We start from the raw sequence: 25,501 nt of genomic DNA on the forward strand, positions 1-25,501 counted from the left end.
CAGTTTTCAATTCAGCACTCAAAATACAACTAGGATCACAATATTTTTTATCAGAAATAGAAAAAAAAATTTTTTTTGTAGAACAGTGATAATTATACATATACTTGTTGTGATTATAAAAATTAGCAAACAACCAAATGACACTGCAAAATCAATAAAAGTTCATGCAAATACATGTCTTTTCATCATATTACTTTTCAAATGTAACATAACGGTATATGAAACAACACAACTAGTGTTGAGGAGGGGGAAAAAAAACACTCATGAGAAAGACTGTCCAGCAATTCACACGACAATTGCCATCTCAAACTCAGGGTCATAATGTACTGGTACATCACAGATGCGTAACACTTCTCTTGTGATTTTCTCAAAATTACGTCAGTAGTATGCGTCATTACTTGCAACTTATGTCATACCAATGGACTACTAAAAGAGTACAATGGCTGAAGCAAATCTGTGATTCAAATGTCATGGCCTCCCCGTCTTGGATAAAACTTGGGTTCCTCAAAACCATATGAACAGAACATCAGTCTTTGTTCCAGTACCTGTAGTTACTTTTCTACAACTTATATCGGCATTTTGTGTAATGGGTGCAATAATAAGGCATCTGTGATAGCTGCAAATAAAAGCTTTTAGGGTATTAGGGAATATTCTTGGTCTTACTAATGCAAGCTGTCAGAATAAAAATCCTGGTGGTGGCACACAAGTACTCCCGCATTGCCATGCACAGATTCTATCATAAATAAATCTGCATTCATAGGTGACAAAATACAATAATGATATTTTGTGTGTTTCCAAAATTAATATTACAGTTTCCTTACTGATTTTCTCACTGGAAGTTTCTACAAGGTCCAACAGAATGCAAATTCATCAATGGCGAAATTTTTCATTACACTAGTGGAACAGGTAAAAGCAAAATATTGTTATCATAATTTCTAGTGAAATAATCAATACTCCCATTAATTCACAATGCTTTATGTGATTTACTGCTGATAACAGAATTGTTTATGAACTGGTATATGTTTGACACCCAAGTACATCTGAGAATATGCTGTCACCTCAGATGTGTTCAATGACATATTAATATAGGATACGTGCAAGGGAAAGCTCCTTACTATGAATGAGCTTTCATTTAGCACTATCCAGTTAATTATCACGGGGAAGGAGGAAAATGTTAAATGTACAATCAAAATAGTAAGTACATATAGCTTTCAAGGTGTGGCTATAAAATAAATCAACTGATGATGTCTCAGCGTATGTTTACATGCAAAGAATGGCTGTGAAGTGTTAAGCCTTCTTGTTCAAATGCAGAGCTGTTATTTTGTTTTGTCAGAAAAATGATAAGTGTAATAACAGAGCAACACATTATCATGGAGTTTCATCTGAAACTTGGAAAAACTGCAACCAAAACTTGATCTTTTACTATAAAGTGTATTATGAAGACTGTTTATCATGTATGTGAGTTTTTGAGAGATTCAAGTGTTTCCCAGATGGTCAGGAACACATTGGAGATGACTCATGCCTGCGACACCCTTCAACATCATAAACAGATTAAAATATCGAAAAAGTAGGTAGCCTGATTTGATCTGACCATTAGTTGCATATTTGGAAAATTGCTAAAACTTTAAGAATTGACAAACAATGCATAAGGCAAATTTTACATATCTAATTTCGTATGAGAAAATAATGTGTTACACTGGTGCCAAAAATTCTCATGACCTATAGATAAAAAAAAGAAACTTGTGAAAATGTTTGTGCTGACACTTTGAATACCACTCAAAATGGTCCTTATGTCTTGGAAAAAGTGAAAAATTGTGACAAATCTTGGTTTTTCACTTATGATTCAACTAATCACCAACCCATTCATTGGAAGGGCCCAACTTCACTGAGAGTGATGAAAACTCAAATGAACAAATGAAGATTCAAAGCAATGATTATTGTTTGTTTGTTTGTTTGTTTTTTTCAATATTTATGGAGCTGTGTTTATTCTCTGGGTTTCTGAAAGTCAGACTATTATCCAACGTTACTACCTTGAGGTTCTTGTTCAATTCTGTGAGAAAATAAGAAAAAAACAATCCGAATTGTAGAAGAACAAGTCATAGTCAAGACAATGCACTGGCTCATATTGAATTGTCTGTTAAGAGGTTTCTCAGCAAAGTGCAACATCCCAGTGTTACACCACCCACCTTATTTGCCTGACCTAGCACCACGTGACTTATCTATTCCCCATGGTCAAATCTGCATTAAAAGGAACAAGATTTCAGTCTGCTGAAGCAGTGAAAGGAAAAGCAGCATGTATCATCAAGGAGCTCACAAAAAAGACTCCAGCATTGTTTCCATCTATGGAAAATTCTCATGGAGCATTGTACGGATAGAGGACAAGGGTGAAAATAAGTAAATATGTATGTTTTTGAAAAGCATAAAGTTTTACAGCAACAGTTCTGTTATTTTACAGCCACACCTCATACATTGGGAAAAACAGGCACTGGCACTCTATGGCTACATTATATTTAGTTCTAAAATATTACAATTGGTGTGAATGTCATTCATTAAAATTAATTTTATGTTGAAATCTGGCAAGAAACTATACAGATTTATTTGTTACCTGTGCAATTCATGTAAAGTCATGACACTTCAAGTGGATGCCTTCAGGAACACATTAATGTGTGGATTAAGATGAAACAAAAAAGGTCACTAACTAAAAGTCAAACAGAACAAGTTTTTCAAGATTTTAGGGTGGCGACATCCTTGAGCAATTATGAAGCAAGTGCCCCATAAATTACTCAATTTTCTTCACACAAACACTTTTCAATGCAACGTCTTGCATATGACACACACACACACACACACACACACACACACACACACACACACACAGAGAGAGAGAGAGAGAGGGGGGGGGGGGGGTAGTAATGGTTTTGTTCTTATAACATAGATACAGTACCTCATCTTTATGAAAATCTCTCAGTGGCTCAACAACTCTTCCTTCTTCCCTTAACTGTCGTATGAGCTCACTGTCGTTGTGATGTGTTTTTATTGTATCAGCTTTTGAGCTGACTAAATGTGAGGCAGATTCAATCAGATCTGGTCTAAGTGTGCCTTGACCCAGGAAAACCTCCTCTGGTTTTAAGTTTAGTTCAGAGATAACATCATTCGCAACCTACAGCATAAAACAGTATGAATAAAAATACAGAATAAATTAGCTTCATTACAAATTCGAGATATAATTTAATTAACAACTGCATGTAATAACAAATGTTTAATACTTACTGTGTATACCTTTCGAAACTCTCACATCTTGATTACTGTGTGTGTGTGTGTGTGTTTGTGTGTGCGCGCGCACACGTTTGTTTGGGGGCAGAGGGCAGGGTGGGCCACTGTGTAAGTATAACTTACCATAATTACACATAATTACATTTTAACTTACCATGGTTACACTGCATTACCTGTCTCCTGTTACCTCTCTCTGTCCATTTCAAGATAAGTGGGACTTATTTACATTTATCTAACCTATACCACCGTTCATCTCTCTGTGACAAGCAGGCAACCCCAAAAATCTCTAGATATTTTATGTTCCTCTTTTGGGGGTTGTGAAGATAAATTTTGTTTATAGTTATAATACGCATAAATAGTAATTTATCATTAAAAAAGAGCATAGTGACTTTAAATGACAAAGCTTGGAAGGAAAGCAGAAGGGAAGGCAGAGTGTGCCAGCAGAAATTTTTGAAAATCTTCAATTTGCCAGTGCATCACATCACAGACCAGAAGAGCGCTCTATTCAGTTAACAGAAGCTTTATCCGTGGGGCCAAGGTAGGAGACAGCACTTTCTGTACATGTGTCACTACGGATAAATGCTCACCTATTCATCAAATATGTAGTCATAAATCTGAGTCTGGCTGGAGAAAGTGACACTACTAAGGGACTAATTTTGAAAGTTACCAGGGACTCCCAAATCAAGGTGGGAACCAACAAGCTGAGATAAAAATTAAGAATGAAATGTCAGCAACAAACGATATTTTTAGAAATTGAAAGAAGTATGGAAAAGCCACAAGGGAAAGTTTGACACTGACTTGACAACTGCCCTTGCTGCAGTACCCAATTTAACATGTTTTCAAATGTTTCCTGTTTCTGGCACACTGGAAAATCACGAAAGAGGACAATAGAAAAATAAAGTCATTCTGTAACTCGTTGCAAAATAACCCCATTTTCTGCAGACCTTTCACTCATGCTGGATGGCAAGAATTCCGAACCTGAAATTATGCCTGAACCTCTCCATATTTGTGTAACTGTTCTTACATCTCTTTGAACCTACTTACTGTAGTAGAACCTTGCTGTCGTTGTCCCTCCCTCCTACATTTTCCTCCATCACCTAGTTGTTAATTCCTTGACACTTCAGGATGTGTCCTAACAGCTGATCCTTTCATATATAAGGGGCGTTCAAAATGAAACGAGCCGGAGGCACAATTACAGAAACCAGTGCCTGTATGTTAGAAGTATTGACCCTGGCTGTTGAGACACTTGTCCCAATGTGGCAAGGCGGTAAACAGCTGTCTCATAAAATTCCTGGGGCAACGATGTTAACCAGTTCCGCACGTACAGCTGGACATCATCATCGGAGGTGAATCGTTTGCCTCTCACAGCCTTTTAAGGGGATCAAAACTGGCCTAATCACAGGGAGATAGGTCCAGAATGTATAGAGGGTGGATGAGAACCTCCCACTGAATTTCTGCAGGAGTGCTGCGACTGTGTTGGCCGTATGAGGCTTTGCATTGTCGTGGAGCAGAATGACCCCACAGGTGAGATTGTCTGGTCGTTTTGATTTGATCACTTGGCGAAGGGTGGTCAAGGTTTGTGAGTAACGCTGAGCATTCACTGTTGTCCCATGCTGCAGGAAGTGAATCAGAAGGGGGCCATCCTGTCAAAGAAGAATGTCAGCATAACCTTTCCTGCACTTCCTCGGACAACGACATCCAGCTGTAAGTGTGGAACTTGTTAACTTTGCAGCCCCCAGAATTTTATGAGACAGTCATTCACCGCCTTGTGTCAAGGTGGGACAAGGGTCTCAACGGCCAGGGTCAGTACTTCTAACATACAAATACTGGTTTCTGTAATTATGCCTCCAGCTCGTTTCTTTTTGAACGCTCCTTATAATACTCAAGTTGTGTAATAAATTTCTTTTCTCCCATGCTTGATTCAGTACATCTTTGTTAGTTATTCAATGTAGCTATGTAATCTTCAGCAGGCTTCTGCAGCACCAAGACTCAAAAGTTTCTATTCTCTTCTTGTCTAAACAGTTTATCAACCATGTTCCAGTTCCATAAAAGATTACACCCCAGAAAAATACAATAAGAAAAGAAATCCTTTTTTTTTTTCAGCAATACTTTTCTTGTTATTACTCATCTTTTTGAATCTGTTGTACTTTGGCCACTGTCAGTTATTTTGATTCATAAATAGCAAAACACACATACAACTACCTTTAGTGTCTCGTTTCCTTATAAAACCCTGTTAGCTTTGTTTGATTTAATTCAACCACATTCCAATACTCTTGTATATCTTTCATTGATATCCAAGTTATAACCTCTTTCAAAGGCACTATCCAATCTGTTCAACTAATCTTCCAAGACCTCCATCTCTCAGGTTTGCCAATGGCATTCTCATTCTGTCAAAGTTTATATTTTTTTTTCTCCCTAAACATTAATTGGGTTTTTATTTACTCTTTGATCATTGTACAGACTGCATAACACCAGTGTTAATTAAAACAAAGTCTCACTTGATCACTGTAAAGACTGAATAACACCAGAGAAAAGTTGGAACCAAATCTCACTCTCATCTCGACTACTGCTTCCCTTTCACACATCTTTTGGTTCTTATCACCACATTCTGGTTTCTGTAAAAGTTGTGGATTACCAACGACCTAAATGATTTTAAAAAGTGTATTGCAAAACAGTCAAGAGCTTTCTCTAAATCTACATTTGCCTGTCTTCTAAGATAAGTCACAGAATCATTGTTGCCACATATATTCCTACATTTCTCTGAAATTCAAACTGATCTTCCCAGAGATCTGCTTCCACCAGTCTTTCCATTCTTCTGTAAATAATCCATGCCAGTATCTTGCAGTTAGGATTTCTTGAACTGCTGGGTCTGTAATATTCACAATTTTTAGTAATAACTTTACTTGGAATTGGGATTACATTTTTCATGACATTTCAGGGTACTTCGTCAGTCTCGTATTTTGCATACTAAATGGAGTAGTTTTGTCATTGTTAGTTCTCCCACAGATTCAAGTAATTTTGAGAGAATGTCACCTATTCCACAAGCCTTGTTTCGACATAAGTCTTCCTTTCAGTGTATAGAATTGCTTCTCCCACATAATCAATTTTGTCTTCTTTTACCATAATACTTTCTTCCAATTTATTCCTTTATGTAGCACTCCATCTTAGATCTTTCTATTCTGTCCTCTTAAAACACACTTATATATTCAAACAACGGAAAGTCCATATTATGAAAAAGATAGCTGCTAATCACCATCTAGCAGAGATGCTGGGTAACAGATAGACACGGCAAAAGACTGTCAGAAAGTGAGCTTTCGGTCAGAAAACAAATACACACATGCTTGCGTGCGCAAACATTTTGTGTGTGTGTGTGTCCCCCCCCCCCCCACCAAAAAAAAAAAAAAAAAAAAAAAAAAAAAAAAAAAAAAAAAAAAAAAAAAAAACAGTCAACACAGTGGAGAACTGTTGGAAGTGCTGGGAGCTTGAGGAACTAGCCTCTTGCCCAGCCTTTCTGCTTTCTTGCAGACACTGTACCGATGATAGCTATTTAACTGAAGGTACAGACATTAGTCAACAGCTCTATGACATCATATGAATGTTGGAGAAGTGTTTAACACATCATGTTCTTGAAACTTTTTGAAGGGAAAATAATGCTTAGAGAGCTTTGAAAATGCAGAATACCGAGGCAATTCTGTGGCACCTGAAAGTGAACACCTTCACAAGGAGTACAACTAGGCAGATCATAAATGACAGTGCTGGGTCCTCCTCCACTGGCAGTCCTGAGTAACAGATCATTACAAATGCTGTACTGGTACATAGCCTGTCACCTTGACACCACTCAACTCACATGGCAAGATGGATTATCGTGAGCACGAATGTCGCATCAGCATGTTAGGTCGTCAGATATGAGAATCCCCGTAAGTAGTTGGGATACATACTTGCAGTCTATTGGCATATGCTCAGATCCACAGCTCATTTATTACTCCGGGATACATACTTGCAGTCTATTGGCATATGCTCAGATCCACAGCTCATTTATTACTCCATCTAACATACAATCGGCTGCCTTAGGTAATTAATAGGTGAAACAACCATTTGGTACTATGTTAGAACACATGAGCAGTTAATTTCATTCTCTTCCTTTAACTCCGTCTGATGTGCAGTAGCTTCTAGTGAAACTATGTTCAACATTGTAAAGCATCATTTTTAATTTATTTATATTTTGTGATCAATTAAGATACCATAAGTTTATTTTTATGGTAATAAACCAGTTAGTTAGAATTTGTGCCTACCTTATTCCATTAGTGAATTTTCATTTGCAAGAAATTCAATAGTTAAATTGTGATTCCCCACCGTAAGTTCCAATGCTTAGGCGACAATATTTTTTGTGTTTTTCTTTTTTTAATCTGCTGTGCATATCTCATCCCCACTGAATATTAAGATTGTGTTTGCATTAGGACCATGAGGTTTTGCAAAGAGAAAACGTCTGTCTGGCAAACCACCTGTTACAAATGGAACTAAAGCGGTAAGATTCGACTTTGTTCCCAAGGCAAGGTGACTTTCATACAGAGTTTATGTTGTCGTTTTGTATAATTAGTGAGTAATAATGATGACAGGAAAACACAGTGAATATTTGTTTGTGTCTAATTATTGAATGCCGTTTCGAGAATATGAACCATTATAACACTCAAGTCTCCAACACTGAATTCGTAAACAAGGGGAAAAAGAGAAATGGACTGGAAATAGGTACAGTTCCAAATACACAGGTACCTTCTGTTTCAATAATCATCCTTGGGGTGAATGTTGATAGCCTTTGGGAATAAATGTTACTGCTCCTTAATTACTGTTGTGCAAGTGCATTATACCAAAAAGCTCATAAATTTGCCAGATATGACAACATTTACATCAAATCATTCATCTACAGAGTATGTTTGTTGAATCTTGTTCAGCTGCAACTTGGCTCACATTGGAAAACAGACCTAGTGATTAACGAAAATTATCAGGGTTGCCACAAGTTTCCCCAAGCGAAATTCCCTGATTTCCAGACATGTTTTAGCAGTTTTCCCTGACAAATTTAGAGATCTCAAGGGTAAATTAAGACGTAAGTTGCTAATCTGTCTTTACAGCTATGGTACAAGAAACAATAGTGTAAACGAGGAAATATCTATATTTAAAAAACACCTTGCAAGCTGGTGGCATTTCCTGATGTGAGCAAAACTCTTAAGCACTAACATCAACATCTTTTGTAATGAACTGTTTTTAGATGGAGAAAGTAATCCAAATGGTATGTGTGTTTCATTAAGACCATTATTTCAATAAAATGAAACACATTTGGTGGAAAAAACACACATTTCCTCGGAGTCACAAGACATATTTAAAATACCTTCACTGATTTCAGAAATAACCTCAGAAAAAAGTAGGCCTCTTGAAAGAAGTGTATAAGGCAGAGAAGAATTGTGTAAACCAACACTGTAGGTGACCACCAATAAAATTTTGGTTCTACTTTGTTATTGTCATTGTTACCCACTGTGTTACGTCTATTATTTTACTGGTATTTTGTGATTTTTCTTTTGAGAAATATAAGAGTACATAGCATACAAACCGCCAGAGACTGACAATTTTTTTCTTCTTATTGTCTATACCTTCTAACATATAAACTACTTTTTAAGTGCCAAAATGTGCTAGAACAAATAAAATGCCTATAGAACACCACACTGTGTAACATTCTTGTGGTGAGGCAGTTGCAATTCTTGAAATCCATCACCTGTGGCCTATGGCCTGCTGAGGAGCACTGCAGTCCTGGGTCCATGGATAAACCATGAAAATTCACTTCACTACGCCTCACACAAACAGATCTGGACTGCAGGCAGATCGGTGAGACTACATCCAATGTGCAGGGCCTGCACATTAGTGGGAACCGAATGGCTTCAGATCGGCAAGCCTGATCCATCTGCAGAAATGGTCTGTGGTATTGGCCCATTATGGAAATCCACTTGTGTGGCCAGCTAATCGTGAGCCACAGACAGCATGTTGATGAAATGAGAACAAGGTAAGCAATCCATGCAACAGATAACTTGTTCAAATATTCTGAGAATAAATAATAATGAGGACAGGTAGCAACTCACCATAAAGATGGTTGCTGAGCCGCAGACAGGCACGCAGAAAAACAATCACACTCTCACGACTCAATTTTCAGCCATAGCTTTTGTCAGAAAACGAGAGCACACACATTCACACAACCACTCAGACACAACTCGTGAACACACGACTGCCATCCCTGGCAGCTGCGTCTATGGTCTTTCAGAATAAGATAGGAAAAAAACTACTCATGGCTCCCTGACTCTTGTCGGCAGCTGCTAGGCTAGTGGCAAGAAGTGGTGGCAGCACTAACCACAAGCTGAGAGGAATGGTAGGAAGGGGAAAAGCAGTAGTAATGAAAGCAGTAGTAATGAGGAAGTAGGGAAGTGGTGTACTCAGCTGCACCCAGCCAACGATGATGCACAACACCTCAGTAAACAAACCATTTCATCTACTGAGACAAAAATGAGATTTTTCCAATTTTATTTTTTTCAAATTTCCCTGATATTTCCCTTATTTGCTTGGCGTGTTTGAAATTCCTTGATAATCCCTGATTTTCAGAAACTGTGGCAGCCCTGATCATTTTAAACACCTTCACAAGCATGGCGAGAGAGAAATCAACATCAGCTCAATATGCTATGTCTTTTGTAAGTCATAAACCTCTTTGACATCTCTAACATGGGCATTAGTAATGACATCCAGTGGAGAGTTCATTTGTTTGTCTATGTTTATCTGTTATGTTTCTTGCTAGTAACTATTTCTCCACTACTTTTTGAATGCCTCTCTTTGTTTGCTCCACTGTTCTGAGTCCCATACTACTATTGCCTTGGTGATTCACCACACAATTACAGCTCATCTTGCCATCTTATTCCTCATTTTCTCCTTCTGGTTTTTCCTTTTAGGGGGAGTAACTATTTTTTTTAATTTATTTCTGAATAATCATAGACACAGTCACACGATATACAGCATCAAAGAATTTGCATCCAAAACTAACTGTGTATGATGCGATCATCAATATTATTATGAACCTCATGAAGAAACAATTATTCTTTTTTTTTTGCATACAGAGGATTGTGGAACTGTATTCCACAATGGCACCGTTGTACTAGATCCTGTTGTTGTGGTCTCCAGTCCAGAGACTGGTTTGATGCAGCTCTCCATGCTACTCTATCCTGTGCAAGCTTCTTCATCTCCCAGTACTTACTGCAACCTACATCCTTCTGAATCTGCTTAGTGTATTCATCTATTGGCCTCCCTCTACGATTTTTACCCTCCACGCTGCCCTCCAATACTAAATTGGTGATCTCTTGATACCTCAGAACATGCCCTAAAAATCGATCCCTTCTTCTAGTCAAGTTGTGCCACAAATTTCTCTTCTCCACAATTCTATTCAATACCTCCTCATTAGTTATGTGATCTACCCACATAATCTTCAGCATTCTTTTGAAACACCACATTTCAAAAGCTTCTATTCTCTTCTTGTCCAAACTATTTATCGTCCATGTTTCACTTCCATACATGGCTACACTCCATACAAATACTTCGAAAAAAGACTTCCTGACACTTAAATCTATACTCAATGTTAAATTTCTCTTCTTCAGAAACACTTTCCTTGCCACTGCCAGTCTACATTTTATATCCTCCCTACTTCGACCATCATCAGTTATTTTGCTCCACAAATAGCAAAACTCATTTACTACTTTAAGTGTCTCATTTCCTAATCTAATTCTCTCAGCATCACCTGATTCAATTCGTATACATTCCACTATCTTCGTTTTGCTTTTATTGATGTTCATGTTATATTTTCCTTGCAAGACACTGTCCATTCCGTTCAGCTGCTCTTCCAGGTCCTTTGCTGTCTCTGACAAAATTACGTCATTGGCGAACCTTAAAGTTTTTATTTCTTCTCCATCGATTTTAATATCTATTCTGAATTTTTCTTTTGTTTCCTTTACTGCTTGCTCAATACACAGATTGAATAACATTGGGGGGGGGGGGGGGGGGGGGATAGGCTACAACCCTGTCTCACTCCCTTCCCAACCACTGCTTCCCTTTCGCGCCCCTCGACTCTTGTAACTGCCATCTGGTCTCTGTACGAATTGTAAATAGCCTTTCACTCCCTGAATTTTACCCCTGCCACCTTCAGAATTTGAAAGAGTGTATTCCAGTCAACATTGTCAAAAGCTTTCTCTTGAGTCTACAAATGTTAGAAACGTAGGTTTGCCATTACTTAATCTATTTTCTAAGCTAAGTCGTAGGGTCAGTATTGCCTCACGTGTTACAACATATTTACGGAATCCAAACTGATCTTCCCCAAGGTCAGCTTCTACCAGTTTTTCCATTCGCTTGTGAAGTATTCGCGTTAATATTTTGCAGCCATGACTTATTAAACTGATAGTTTGGTAATTTTCACACCTGTCAACACCTGTTTTCTTTGGGAATGGAATTATTATATTCTTCTTGAAGTCTGAGGGTATTTCGCCTGTTTCACATCTTGCTCACCAAATGGTATGAGTTTTGTTACGCCTGGCTCACCCAAGGCTATCAGTAGTTCTAATGGAATGTTCTATACTCCTGAGGCCTTAGGTCAACTTAGGTCTTTCAGTGTTCTGTCAAACTATTCGTGCAGTACCATATCTCCCATTTCATCTTCATCTACATCCTCTTCCATTTGCATTATATTGTCCTCAAGTACATCATATACTCCTTCCACCTTTCTGCTTTCCCTTCTTTGCTTAGAACTGCGTTTCCATCTGAGCTCTTGACATTCATGCAAGTGGTGCTCTTTTCTCCAAATGTCTCTTTAATTTTCCTGAGGCAGTATCTATCTTACCCCTAATGATATGTGCACCTCTACATCCTTACATTTGTCCTCTAGCCGTACCTACTTAGCCATTTTGCACTTCCTGTCGGTCTCATTTTGGAGATATTTGTATTCCTTTTTACCTGCTTCATTTACTGCATTTTTGTATTTTCTCCTTTCATCAATTAAATTCAATATATCTTCTGTTACACAAGGATTTCTACTAGCCTTCGTCTTTTTACCTACTTGATCCTCTGCTGCCTTCACTACTTCATCCCTCAGAACTACCCATTCTGCTTCTACTGTACTTCTTTCCCCCATTCCTGTCCAATGTTCACTTATGCTCTCCCTGAAACTCTCTACAACCTCTGGTTCTTTCAGTTTATCCAGGTCCCATCTCCTTAAATTCCCACCTTTTTGCAGTTTCTTCAGTTTTAATCTACAGTTCATAACCAATAGATTGCGGTCAGAGTCCACATCTGCCCCTGGAAATGTCTTACAATTTAAAACCTGTTTCCTAAATCTCTGTCTTACCATTATATAATCTATCTGAGACCTTCCAGTATCTCCAGGCTTCTTCCATGTATACAACCTTCTTTTATGATTCTTGAACCAAGTGTTAGCTATGATTAAGTTATGCTCTGTGCAAAATACTACCAGGCGGCTTCCTCTTTCATTTCTTACCCCCCATTCCATATTCACCTACTATGTTTCCTTCTCTTCCTTTTCCTACTATCGAATTCCAGTCACCCATGACTATCAAATTTTCGTCTCCCTTCACTATCTGAATAATTTCTTTTATCCCATCATATATTTCATCAATCTCTTTGTCATCTGCAGAGCTATTTGGCATATAAACTTTTACTACTCTGGTAGGTGTGGGCTTCGTGTCTATCTTGGCCAGAATAATGTGTTTACTAGGCTGTTTGTAGTAGCTTACCCGCACTCCTATTTTTTTATTCATTATTAAACCTACTCTGCATTACCCCTATTTCATTTTGTATTTATAACCCTGTATTCACCTAACCAGAAGTCCCATTCCTCCTGCCACCAAACTTCACTAATTCCCACTATATCTAACTTTAACCAATTCATTTCCCTTTTTAAATTTTTTAACCTTCCTGCCCGATTAAGGGATTGACATTCCACGCTCCCATCCATAGAATGTCAGTTTTCTTTGTCTCGATAATGACGTCCTCCTAAGTAGCCCTGCCCGGAGATGTTAATGGGGGACTATTTTACCTCCGGAATATTTTATCCAAGAGAACACCATCATCATTTAACCATACAGTACAGGTGCATGCCCTCGGGAAAAATTACGGCTGTAGTTTCCCCTTGCTTTCAGCTGTTCGCAGTACCAGCACAGCAAGGCCGTTTTGGTTAGTGTTACAAGACCAGATCAGACTATAATCCAGACTGTTGCCACCGCAACTACTGAAAAGGCTGCTGCCCCTCTTCAGGAACCATGTTTTTCTGGCTTCTCAACAGATACCCCTCTGTTGTGGTTGCACCTACGGTACGGCTCTCTGCATCACTGAGGCACACAAGCTTCCCCACCAATGGCAAGGTCCGTGGTTCATGGAGGGGGGAGGAGGATTGTACTTATTCCTACGCAAGCATTTTGGTCATGAGAATGGAAAATGGAATAATATTCCGTTACATCATTTTGCCTAACTAGAACTGTGACAGGAAGACACAGCAAATCAAGATATTTTCACTGTTTTCCTGCTTTTACCATGATGTTTTGTTTGTATTTAACAAAATATACCAAACTAAATACCCAAAAATTGCACTTATCTGCTTAATCAAGACGTGGAAGTATGAATTCCTTTGAATTGTGGACGTAATTTATTTCCAGATGTCCGCAATTGACTTCATATATTACAGTTATTATTTTCTGACATGTAGGTGATCCAGTAATGTTCCGTTACTAATCTGACAATACCGTCCATTCATGAGAGCTTTAGTTGCTGTTTGTAGGCAGTCATCACTGCTGCTAAGCTTAGGGATAATAACTATTAGCTGTAGCTGCACAAATTTGTAGAACTTCTTATGATGAACTGGCAAAGGTTTCATGTTTGTGGCTCTCCAAAATTGCTTTTGTGGTATGATATTTTCTCTAACATAATGCACCATATTTCTCGCAAATTTAACTACCTACAGAAAAATATTTGAAATCCAATGAAGCCAATATGCAGTGAGGCCTGCTATTTCATTACTCTCATGCTCAGTTTCATAACTTGGGTAAACACTGTCCGACATTTTACTGCCATTTCCATTTTAGTGAATTCGTACAGAGGGAAATACACAGTATTGAACTCTGCATCTCCATACTACCACTCCACTCTAGCCATTGCTCCACAAGAGACTAATGTAACAGCAGCTCCTTGAACACTTGAGTCCCAAGGATGACTATGGGAACAGAAGGTACCTGTGTATTTCGAATTGTAACTATTTCCAGTACACTTCTCTTCTTACTTTTGTTTTTTAATTCAATGTTGGAGACTTGAGCATTACAATGGTTCATATTCTCAAAATGGCATTTGACAATTAGGCCAAACAAAGATTCAATGTTTTATTGTAGTCATTATCACTCACTAATAATACAAAATTACAACATAAACCCTGCACAAAAAATCGCCTTGCCTTGGGAACAAAGTCGAATCTTACCACCTTTGTTCCATCTCCAACAGGTGGTCTGCCAGACAGACATTATCTCCTTGTGCAACCTCAATGAGTTGGTATGGCTAGTGAACAGTACCTGGTCCTAATCCAGACACAATTTTAATATCCAGTGGTGGTGGTGAGATATGCACAGCAGAATGAAGAAGGAAACAAAAAAGATATTGTTGCCCTAGCACTGGAACTTATGGTGGGGAATCACAATTTTATGGAAGGTAATTATGTGGCTTTTATATTAATTCAAAATAAGCAATGTTACCATTTGAGGTTGCAAAAATTGAATATGAGCAATTTTAGAAAAAAAAAAAGAAAGAAAAAAAGCTTGTAAAATAAGTCTTTCATTCAGTTAAGTATGAATGGTGGATAGTGAGCCCTTGTAAGCACATTCTTAAACATTTTATAGCCTCTGGGACTCATATTTGTTGCTGTGATTCGAACATTCATTTAGGACCATAACTTGTGTTATAAAGTTAGCAATGTTTAGCACATGGGAATAGGTGAAAACAAATTAAGTGTTGAATATCTCTTATTTTCTGAATCAATGACCCACTTCATTTGTCTGACATCACGCCTTGCTCTGGTTTTTATGCTCCTACTGTCACACGGCCTTACTTTCCTACTGTTTTGTCTACAGTAGCCCAGGTTTTTTTCACTGTTGAGTCTACATTATTAAGCATTACTGAAGAAACTACTAGTAACCCAACTGCTGTAAAGTTGGTATAACCTTCTGTACTGATACTAGTAAACACTGAATTTCAACAGCAACTTTTGACATCCAAAATTTGCCTGAAATGCAAAATTTATGATTTTCTGTTATAAATAGCTTCCTGGCACATTAATATGCTTTGTGTGAAAGTTGGTACAGAACTCTTAACTACATACCTGATCATTAAACAATGGAGTAAATAATTTTTTGATGAACTCTTAAAATTTACACAATAATGTTATTTACAGACTGCTGGCTGATATTGTTTTCATTTGCTGTGTTGTTTGATTGAACAAGGGAATTAATGTGATGTATGAATCATTGAAATTGTGAAGAACTAAGTTTGAAAGAATGGGACTCAAGTTGTGCTGGCTTGGTGCGACACGTACATGGGGAAAAATGATAATTGTAAAGCAGCAACCCATTTTTGTGAGATTTAGAAATATAATACTTACTTCAGTCAATTAAATATGGGGTAATTGGACTGAGCTTTGTGAATGCATTATTTGGTAAGTACACTGTAAACTGATTTTGGAACTGGGGTTGGTCCAAACAGGCAGAGTACGAGTTCATGTGAATCTGAAGATGAAGCTGATTGGCTACTGTGTTATTTGGCCAATCAGAAAAAAGAGAGATATTTCACAAGCTTTGGGTACTGGGAGCAGAATTTCATGCATATCAGCAGGAATCTGGTTTGTTCCTATGATGTGGTCCAGTATCACAGAGCTCTACACGTTTTCATTAAAACTGAGTAACAGATAATTTATGAATGACGTCTAGAGAAATTTCCAGTTCTTTTGTGAGAATCAAGATGTTATTTCGTTGGGTATAAATTCCCCATGGTATATTATGCAGTCACAGTTGTAAAAATTTAATGAACTAGAAGTGATGATCTGCACAGTATTTTAGTGAGCATTCTAAACCGTTAAGCAACGACTTTTTGCAAACGACTTACTAATTGATGAAAAGTTTAGATTTTTCAGTACAAACCTGAGTTCAAATCCTAAACATCACATATTTCAATATATTCAATGTGCATACAACTGGAAAAAAAGTGAAAAGTGCATGCAATTCTCAATATAACATGAATATTGTAACTGTTGTAAGTTTCTGTGTCATATTTTGGAATGGAAACCTCTGGAAGCAACTCATGCAAAAATATGAAACACACATGACAAGTTGTTCTGTCACTAAACATTCTAAATCATTACAATTACAGAAAACAGCTTTCTCTACATTGTTACAAAAATATTATGCAATTTTTCTCTGTTATGAAATTCTTACTTTGTGAAATTTTTTGATAACTGAAGACCAATTTCATGCTTTGTTCACATTTGTCACTAAAAGTTAACAGATGAGACATTGGATACTATGAAATCATACCTAATCTGTGCAAACCAGAAAATATATTCTCAGTCCAGTTACATTTTGTGACACTGTAAATGTCCTATGAACTCAAACAAAACATCATGCTTAACGAAACCACACTACCTTTCAGATGAAAAACGCTAAAACAATAGAAATGTTTGAAAATTTTAATGGATGGTTACTTATGTCAACAATATACAAAAGACAACATGGTAATGATCTTTAAATATTTCTGGTATTCACATCAGATAATTTCTAAAACATTTGCACTGATTTTAAAAATCACAATGGCATCTGTTACGAAGAGCATTCATATGGAGTCATGGTAAATGATGACCAAGTAAAGCAAGGCCATGTTGACCATCTATCCTATCCTCATAGACCACCTGTCGTATCCTCACAAAGCATGTTATGGACTCTGTACTGGGTTAGCCTAAAGATTTGTCAGGTTTGAAAGAACTATTTATTGGAAAGTATATGACATACTAAGACAGGTGATAAATTAAAAGATAGATGCACCCACCAAATTTAAAACGCCTGCCTCTTGGGTCACATGCACGCTAAGATTGTAAGCCTGTGACGGCACTCAACAAGACGGTGGCCACGCAGGAGAAGAATTTCTGTGTGTCAGAATATGTGATGTGGTCATTGGTTACGAGTGTTCAGCATGCATTCATACACAAATACGAGAGAGCTGCATTGCGTCACCAGAGCATTTTGTGTTGGTTTTGCTAGTTTCATGACACTGGTTGTCTGTGTAAAGGGAAAAGCATGAGGTAACTGCATGCCTCAGAGAAAATCATTGAGTACTGAGACAGAACTTTTTGCCCAAATGACGAAAATGAACCTTTTGTGCTAGTTGTGAATAGCACATTCCACAGGAAACAGTGTGGAGTGTTTTGCAGCAGCATATACATTTGAAACCCTACCATTTGCCACTGTTACAACATCTGATGCCAAATGTTTATGCCCTCTGATTGGAATTTTGCCCGAATGCTGCAAGCTATGGAAGATCATGATGATGTTCACGATGACGACGACAACTTTGCGCAGACATTGATATTCAATGATGAGATGACTTTCCATGTGTTGGGAAACACGAATTGCCACAATGTGAGAATGTGAAGTACTGAATTGCAACATTTCCTTGTGGAATTTGAAAGGGATTCACAAAATATAAATGTCTTTTGTGCCATATCCAAGATGAAGGTATAAGGCCCCTTTTTCTTCATCAAGTGGGCAGTGACAAGTTCTGTGGCCCTGGATATGTTGCAGTGTGGTTGTTGCCACAGCTCACTGGAGCTGACTTCACAACTTCCCTGTCTGAACAAGGTGAAGGTCCTCCTCTGGAGCACAATTCTCTGCACTTTTCATAACAGTGAACTGCCACATCACTGGATACGGTGTATTGGTCCAGTGGAAGTTCCTGTGTTGCCATGATCCCCGCAGGTAACCAGACCTCATGCCATGAGATTTCTTCCTGTAAAGTGTATGTACCCCCAATCCCAACAATGCTACAACAACTGCAGCAATGCATTACTGTTGCTGTGGTGGTCATTGAAGGTAACATCTCAGTGAACATACTGACAGAAATGGGATTTCAGTTTGGATGTATGCCTGGTGACCAAGGGTGCACACACACAATATTTGTTAAATGTTCAGAAACATGGTGAGTGTATACACATGTAAACAGTGCTTTTAAATCTGTTGAATCATTTCACCAACCCCTGTAACTTGACAATTCAGATAACATTGTGAAATGATCCATGAATGATTGAAGACTAATTAATTAATTAATTAATTTCAGATAGTTTCAAGTGCTAATGTTTTAGCTCCATGTCTAAAATAATAATATAAAACACCAAACATCACACAAGCTTCCTCAATAAACTAACAATAAACCCAAATATATGCTAATCAACTTAAAGCAGGATACTTTATGAAATTTAAAAGAAGACGACAGAACCAGAAGTTGCAGGACAAAACAAGGAAGACTTTCACGTTATGCCGAAGGCATTAATAGAACTAAGATAAAAATTGAAACTCACTTTCACAAAAATATCACCAATGATTTTCCTTTTCTCTTCAGGGTTTGAGGTCATGCAAAGCATTTTTGTAATTCGAGTTCTTGATGTAGGATCCTTCTTATCCATTGGAATTGTCGTTGTCCCATGTAGAAACTGATGGCTAGCATTGATGACTGGAAAGCAATTAGAGCATATCCGTTATACTTAGAATTTAAGCAGTGTTTGTAAATTTAGACTCATTACAAAAATTGACTTGCTTAGGTAACAGTGACAGTTTACTTGTCTTCATTCAGAAAAATTAAACAGTTGTAGAAACAATTTTAATTAATTTAAGTCAGTACTTTCAACTTTCTCGTGCTTTTTTAAATGTCATTCACTTTTCATCAAGTACATTATTTCTACAATCTTCCAAATTTCGCATTCACTGCACTGTTCCGACGTTGCAACAAAATTCAGTTTGTAGAACCATCACAATGTAATCACTCTGAATCTTCCACTGACCACTGTCCACTATACAGCTGTCAAGTAGATGCACAATGGTGCATTTATTGCAATTATTATGTCACTGTAGTTTTATCTTTGAGTATATAAATTGAAGTACGCTGCTCAGTTCTTTTTGTATATTCAGGCTAATCTCAGGAACTAATGTGTAGATTTTGATACTATTTTTATTGACAGGTAGCATGATTGATAAGGAAAATTTGTGTTTATAATTTATAAATATTTTTTGGCAGATTTCCAGAACTATGAAGAGGTAGTCAACTGAAAACAATGTCATTGCAATCTAGTGGTGAACAGCAGAAATCACTAGACCCACAGCTCTGCATGGCACACAACTCCTACTTTCATGTACCAACAACTGGCAGAATGTGTTCCATGCAGTGCGCTTAGTGTAAGTGCACCGTAACGTATTCAGATATTATTTGCAACGACACTTTCAAATCATACAGAAGACTGATAAATGAATCTCCAATGGTGAGAAAGATATTTACGCCTTATAAAAAATCATAAAGACATGGGCATGATAATCTTGATTTCTTGCAGGTGATTTCAAAATACTGAGGCTGAGGAATGCATTTCAAAATATGACAACAATTTCAGACTACCAATTTCTGCTCCCCCATAGATTAATAATAACACTTCACACTCTTAACCATCCTGGTCCATTCACTTTTACTATACAAATATACTGTTCAGGTCAATATCACACATATTAGTAGTAAGCCAACAACACTTTTGTTGTATTACATCATATTATTAATAATATTGGCAGTGGTGGTGGTGGTGGTGGTGGTGGTGGTGATAATGATAATAATAATAACAACAACACATAGAGCCTCGCCAAGAAAATGTATTATTTTAATATACATACAGTGCAAATTCAAAACGACAGACAGCTCCATCAAAAAGTCATTCCCAACATCCACCCATGTGACACTCTTTGCTTCTTACTCACTGCAGTTTGGATCAGAAGTTGATAATGTGTGTTTTGCATATATGTTTATTACACTTTCCACACAACACATTTGTTTTATGCGTGTATTACACTTTCCACACAACACATTTGTTTTATGCGTGTATTACACTTTCCGCACAACATACTTGTTTTATTGTCTTTGCTTGAAAGACAGAACTTACAGCATGCTTGTTTAATAGGGTTTCTTGTTGTTAATGATTTGAGCACACCTGCCACTCATTCAGGGTCTAGGATGCTCCTGACCATTCTTATAGAATCTTCTGCTCTTGGAAAATGCTTCCCTGATGCTATGTGCTCTATTACCAGTACCTTTTCAAGTTCCTCCAAAAATATTCTCCTAGTCCATTTTCTTGCATTCCAATTAGGGAGAATCAAATTCCACAACACATATTCCTTATAAGCAGCAACATCAAGAACACTGCAGAAAAATATCACGGACAATCTACTGGTTTTTCGTTTGCATGAACCATGGACCTTGCCGTTGGCGGGGAGGCTTCCATGCCTCAGTAATGCAGAGAGCCGTACCGTAGGTGCAACCGCAATGGAGGGGTATCTGTTGAGAGGCCAGACAAACGCATGGTTCCTGAAGATGGACAGCAGCCTTTTCAGTAGTTGTAAGGGCAATATTCTAGATAATTGACTGATCTGGCCTTGTAACATCAACCAAAGCAGCCTTGCTGTGCTGCTACTGCAAATAGCTAAAAGCAGGTGTGACGTATAATTTTATATATATAAATTTTCAGTGCCTACAGTGTCACGTCTTTCAGTGTCACACAAATTTTCATTTTTAAAGGGGATCACTTAAGACTATGTCCCTGGGTTCGCCCCTCAAATTTCTCCCTCATATCACAAAACTGTCGTCTGATGTAGTACAAACTGAACAAATAAATTCCTTTTAAAGCACAGTTTCGTATATAATTTATATTCAAAACCTTACACCTGTGTCACAGAACAAATTCTACATCGAGAATACTTTACACAAGTTTAAGGGAAGAAATGCTTCCAATAATTATTACAGTATTTAAAGAACATCAAAATATGAAGAGGCTGAAATGAACAAACAGTGCATGAGACTATGTTAATCAAATCAACTGTAAAAAGCTAAGGATCATATTATTAGCAAAATGAGAAATATGCAAAAGTGAAATGCCAAAATGAGCACTTCTCAATTGGGAGTAAATCAAAACAATCAGAATGGCTGAAAGAGAGCACAATAACATGAGCCATAAACAAATAAGAGCTAAGCAATTAAGCAAATAAGAGACTAGGCAAAAACGAGATGCTAACAAAATGAGAGCTGGCCGAACTCTGTCAGCACTTATATATGGTTGCACTTGTGGCGGCACCTTGTGGCCCGTACGCAACACACATGCGCGCGCGGCGTCTAGCGGCCCGTACATAGGTTGTGCAATTGCTGTCGCAGGTCGACCCTTAATCTATGATGTTACACAGGACAAACTACAGTTGTAATTTGTCCTGAGGGCATGCAGCTCTACTGTATGGTTAAATGATGATGGTGTACTCTTCGGTAAAATATTCTAGAGATAAAATAGTCCCTCATTCAGATCTCCGCATGGGGACTATTCAGGAGAACATCATTATCAGGAGAAACAAAACTGGTGTTCCACAGATCAGAGTGTGAAATGTCAGATCCCATAATCGCGTAGGTAGGGGCCAAACGGCACAATAACCCTGAAAGAGGGGGTCGGAGGGGTGAAATGGACTGTGGTTGTTGTCGTCGGGTTGTGGACCACTGCGGCTGCATCGGGGACGGAGCCTCTCCATCGTTTCTAGGCCCCCAGTTAACATAAAATACAATGCAATACAGTAAATACAATACAAATCAATAAATACAATACAATCTGCATGAATAACAAGAGTTCAGATGGAAAAGCAGCTCTAAGCAAAGAAGAGAAAGTATAAATGTGGAAAAAGTATATAGAGGATTTATACAAGTGAGATGTAGCTGAGGGCAATATTATGGAAATGGAAGAGGACTTAGATGAAGATGAAGATGAAATGGGAGACATGGTACTGCGCAAAGAATTTGACAGAGCACTGAAAGACTTAAATCGAAATAAGACGCTGGGAGTAGGTGACATTCAACTGGAACTACTGATGGTCTTGGGAGAGCCAACCATGACTAAACTATTCCAACTGGCGTGCTAGATGTATGAGACAGGCAAAATACCCTCAGACTTCAAGAAGAATATAATAATTCCAGTTGCAAAGGAAGTAAATGCTGACAGGTGTGAAAATTACCGAACTATCAGTTTAATAAGTTGTGGTTGCAAAATACTAACACAAATCCTTTACAGAAGAGTGGAAAAACTGTTAAAGCCGACCTCGGGGAAGATTAGTTTGGATTCCAGAGAAATGTAGGAACATGTGAGGCAATACTGGCCCTACGACTTCTCACAGAAGATAGGTTAAGGAAGGACAAACCTACGTTTCTAGCATTTGTAGACTTTCAGAAATGCTTTTGACAATGTTGACTGGAATACTCTCTTTCAAATTCAAAAGGAGGCAGGGGACAAATATAGAGAGTGAAAGGCAATTTACAATTCGTACAGAAACCAGATGGCAGTTATAACGAGTCAAGAGGCATGAAACAGAAGCAGTGATTGGGAAGGGAATGTGCCAGGGTTGTAGCCTATCCCCGATGTTATTCAATCTGTATATTGAGCAAGCAGTAAAGGAAACAAAAGAAAAATTCAGAGTAGGAATTAAAGTAAAGGGAGATGAAATGAAAACTGAGGTTTGCCGGTTAAATTGTAATTCTGTCACAGACAGCAAAGGACTTGGAAGAGCAGGTGAACGGAATGGACAGTGCCTCAAAAGGAGGATATAAGAGGAACATCAACAAAAGCAAAATGAGGACAATGGAATGTAGTCAAATTACATCAGGTGATGCTGAGGGAATAAGATTAGGAAATGACACACTTAAAGTAGTAAATGAGTTTTGTTATTTGGGAAGCAAAATAACTAATGATGGTCGAAGCAGGGAGGATATAAAATGTAGACTAGCAATGGCAAGAAAAGCATTTATGAAGAAGAGAAATTTGTTAACATAGAGATTTAAGCATCAGGAAGTCCTTTCTGAAAGTATTTGTGTGGAGTGTAGCCATGTATGAAAGTGAAACATGGACAATAAACAGTTTAGACAAGAAGAGAAGAGAAGAGAAGCTTTTGAAATGTGGCGCTACAGAAGAATGCTGTAGATCAGATGGGTAGATCATGCAACTAATGAGATGGTACTGAATGTAATAGAGGAGAAGATAATTTTGTAGCACAATCTGACTAGAAAAAGGGATCAGTTGGTAGGACACTTTCTGAGGCATCAAGGGATCACCAGTTTAGTACTGGAAGGAAGCGTAGGGGATAAAAGTCAGAGAGGGAGACCAAGAGATGAATACAGTAAGCAGGTTCAAAAGGATGTAGGTTGCAGTAGTTACTCGGAGAGGAAGAGGTTTGTACAGGATAAATTATCATGAAGAGCTGTATCAAATCAGTCTTTGGACTGAAGACAAGAACAAAAACAACAATAACAACATATATGTACATGTTATCTGATCAGGTGTTCTATAGCTCCTTTGACTGAATTACAGCCTAAAATCATTTTTAGCTTCTTATCAGCCCTGTCACTGATTTCCATATCATTGTTGAGAGTGCTCATAAGTACAACATTCTCATTTCCCTTGGGAATATAATTGACCACTGTAGAGTCATTTGTTAAATAAAATCAAAAGTTATTAACCTTCTTGTTGGTCATATTTTGTGCAAGCTCTGGTTTATTTTTCCAAATGGTTTCTAACATTGTCAGTTTCCTCTTCAGGAGCAGCTGTTCCAAATTTTATGATTGTAAAGTTGCCACATGTTACTTTCCGATCTTGCAAATCAGAGAGGAGCTCATCAACTATTCTCATTCCCAGATTTTTTTCTAGTACCGCTCTGCTCTGTATAAACTGGGCTTTCAGAACATATGAAGATTTGCTGTCACACAGAGTCCATACTTCGATCCAGTATTTTGTCAGTTTGCTTGGGATGTACTGCTTGAATGGACAGCAGCCTATGAATGCTACTAACTGCTTATCGATGGTCACATTTTCTCCTGTGTAATACAGTTTAGGAAGGACTTCAAACCACTTCTCCCAAATACTACAAACTGCAGCAAGTTTATCAGTACGTCATCATCTTATCGAATCGCAAAACACACAGTATTTTACAGATTGTTTCTAGGGACATGGTTGCTTGAAATATGTTCTGCCCAATTCCCTTATCCCACAAACTTTTTGTGGACTCCCCATGTGATTATTATACACACTCAAGGAATAAGTGTCCTACATACAGGTGAAAAACAGAATCATCGATGTTTGTTCATTGTTGACCATAAACTCATTGGCCCTTAATATTTGAAACCTCTAACTATTTCATTCTTAAGTGTTGTACAAAATACTACTTCAAATGAACAGCAATTGTTCTGCTGCTTGAATATCTGGTAACTCCCGGGGTAATCTCAATGACGTTCAAAGCAGGTGAGAGGTTGTGTTGAGCTGTTGGTTGCAACTGTCATTCTGAATTCCCATTTTTCGAAACAGAAGATTGTACACTGATTTCAAACAAGCCGTGGACTGTTGTCACTGTCACAAGAACACTCGCTTTCAGCTGCATTACTGACATGATCCTACGCTTGTTAAGGTATTTACTAATTCTTCCAACTCCGCATCAGTGAACGGTGTAATCACCATTATGTCGCAATTCAGACTGATCACAAATGGCAGATAATTCAAATTTCAATTCAAACTAAGCAGGAACAATGGATAACTAACAGTTTACAAGTGCTAACGACAAGTCCATTATTGTAGACACAGAGCCTCTGTTGAATGCTGAGAATAAGTATGAACAATGAAAGTCATTATTAGTACAAAATATAATAGAAAATCAGAAAGTATTTGATGTTACAGTAATCATATTTATGTCGGGTCACTGTGAAACAAATGATACATATGCAACTATTAAAGTTTATGATGAAATAGCTTAAAATATTTTAAAACTTTTCTAAACACATACTGCTCTTGCATTTTCAG

General features: G+C 37.7%; 1 protein-coding gene across 7 annotated transcripts in view; it reads right to left on the reverse strand.

The window, feature by feature from the left end:
- LOC126236972 (GMP synthase [glutamine-hydrolyzing]) overlaps positions 1 to 25,501 on the reverse strand; it is a 187,011-nt gene that overhangs the window by 64,189 nt on the left and 97,321 nt on the right. For all 7 annotated transcript variants that reach the window (XM_049946685.1, XM_049946686.1, XM_049946683.1 and 4 more), the window contains 2 exons: positions 18,959 to 19,110; positions 2,945 to 3,160 (listed from right to left, as the gene is read on the reverse strand). In XM_049946685.1, the coding sequence (XP_049802642.1) occupies positions 2,945 to 3,160; positions 18,959 to 19,110 (368 nt within the window). The remainder of the gene's footprint in view (positions 1 to 2,944; positions 3,161 to 18,958; positions 19,111 to 25,501) is intronic.

This window comes from Schistocerca nitens, chromosome 2 (assembly GCF_023898315.1).
Source record: "Schistocerca nitens isolate TAMUIC-IGC-003100 chromosome 2, iqSchNite1.1, whole genome shotgun sequence".
NCBI lineage: Eukaryota > Metazoa > Arthropoda > Insecta > Orthoptera > Acrididae > Schistocerca > Schistocerca nitens.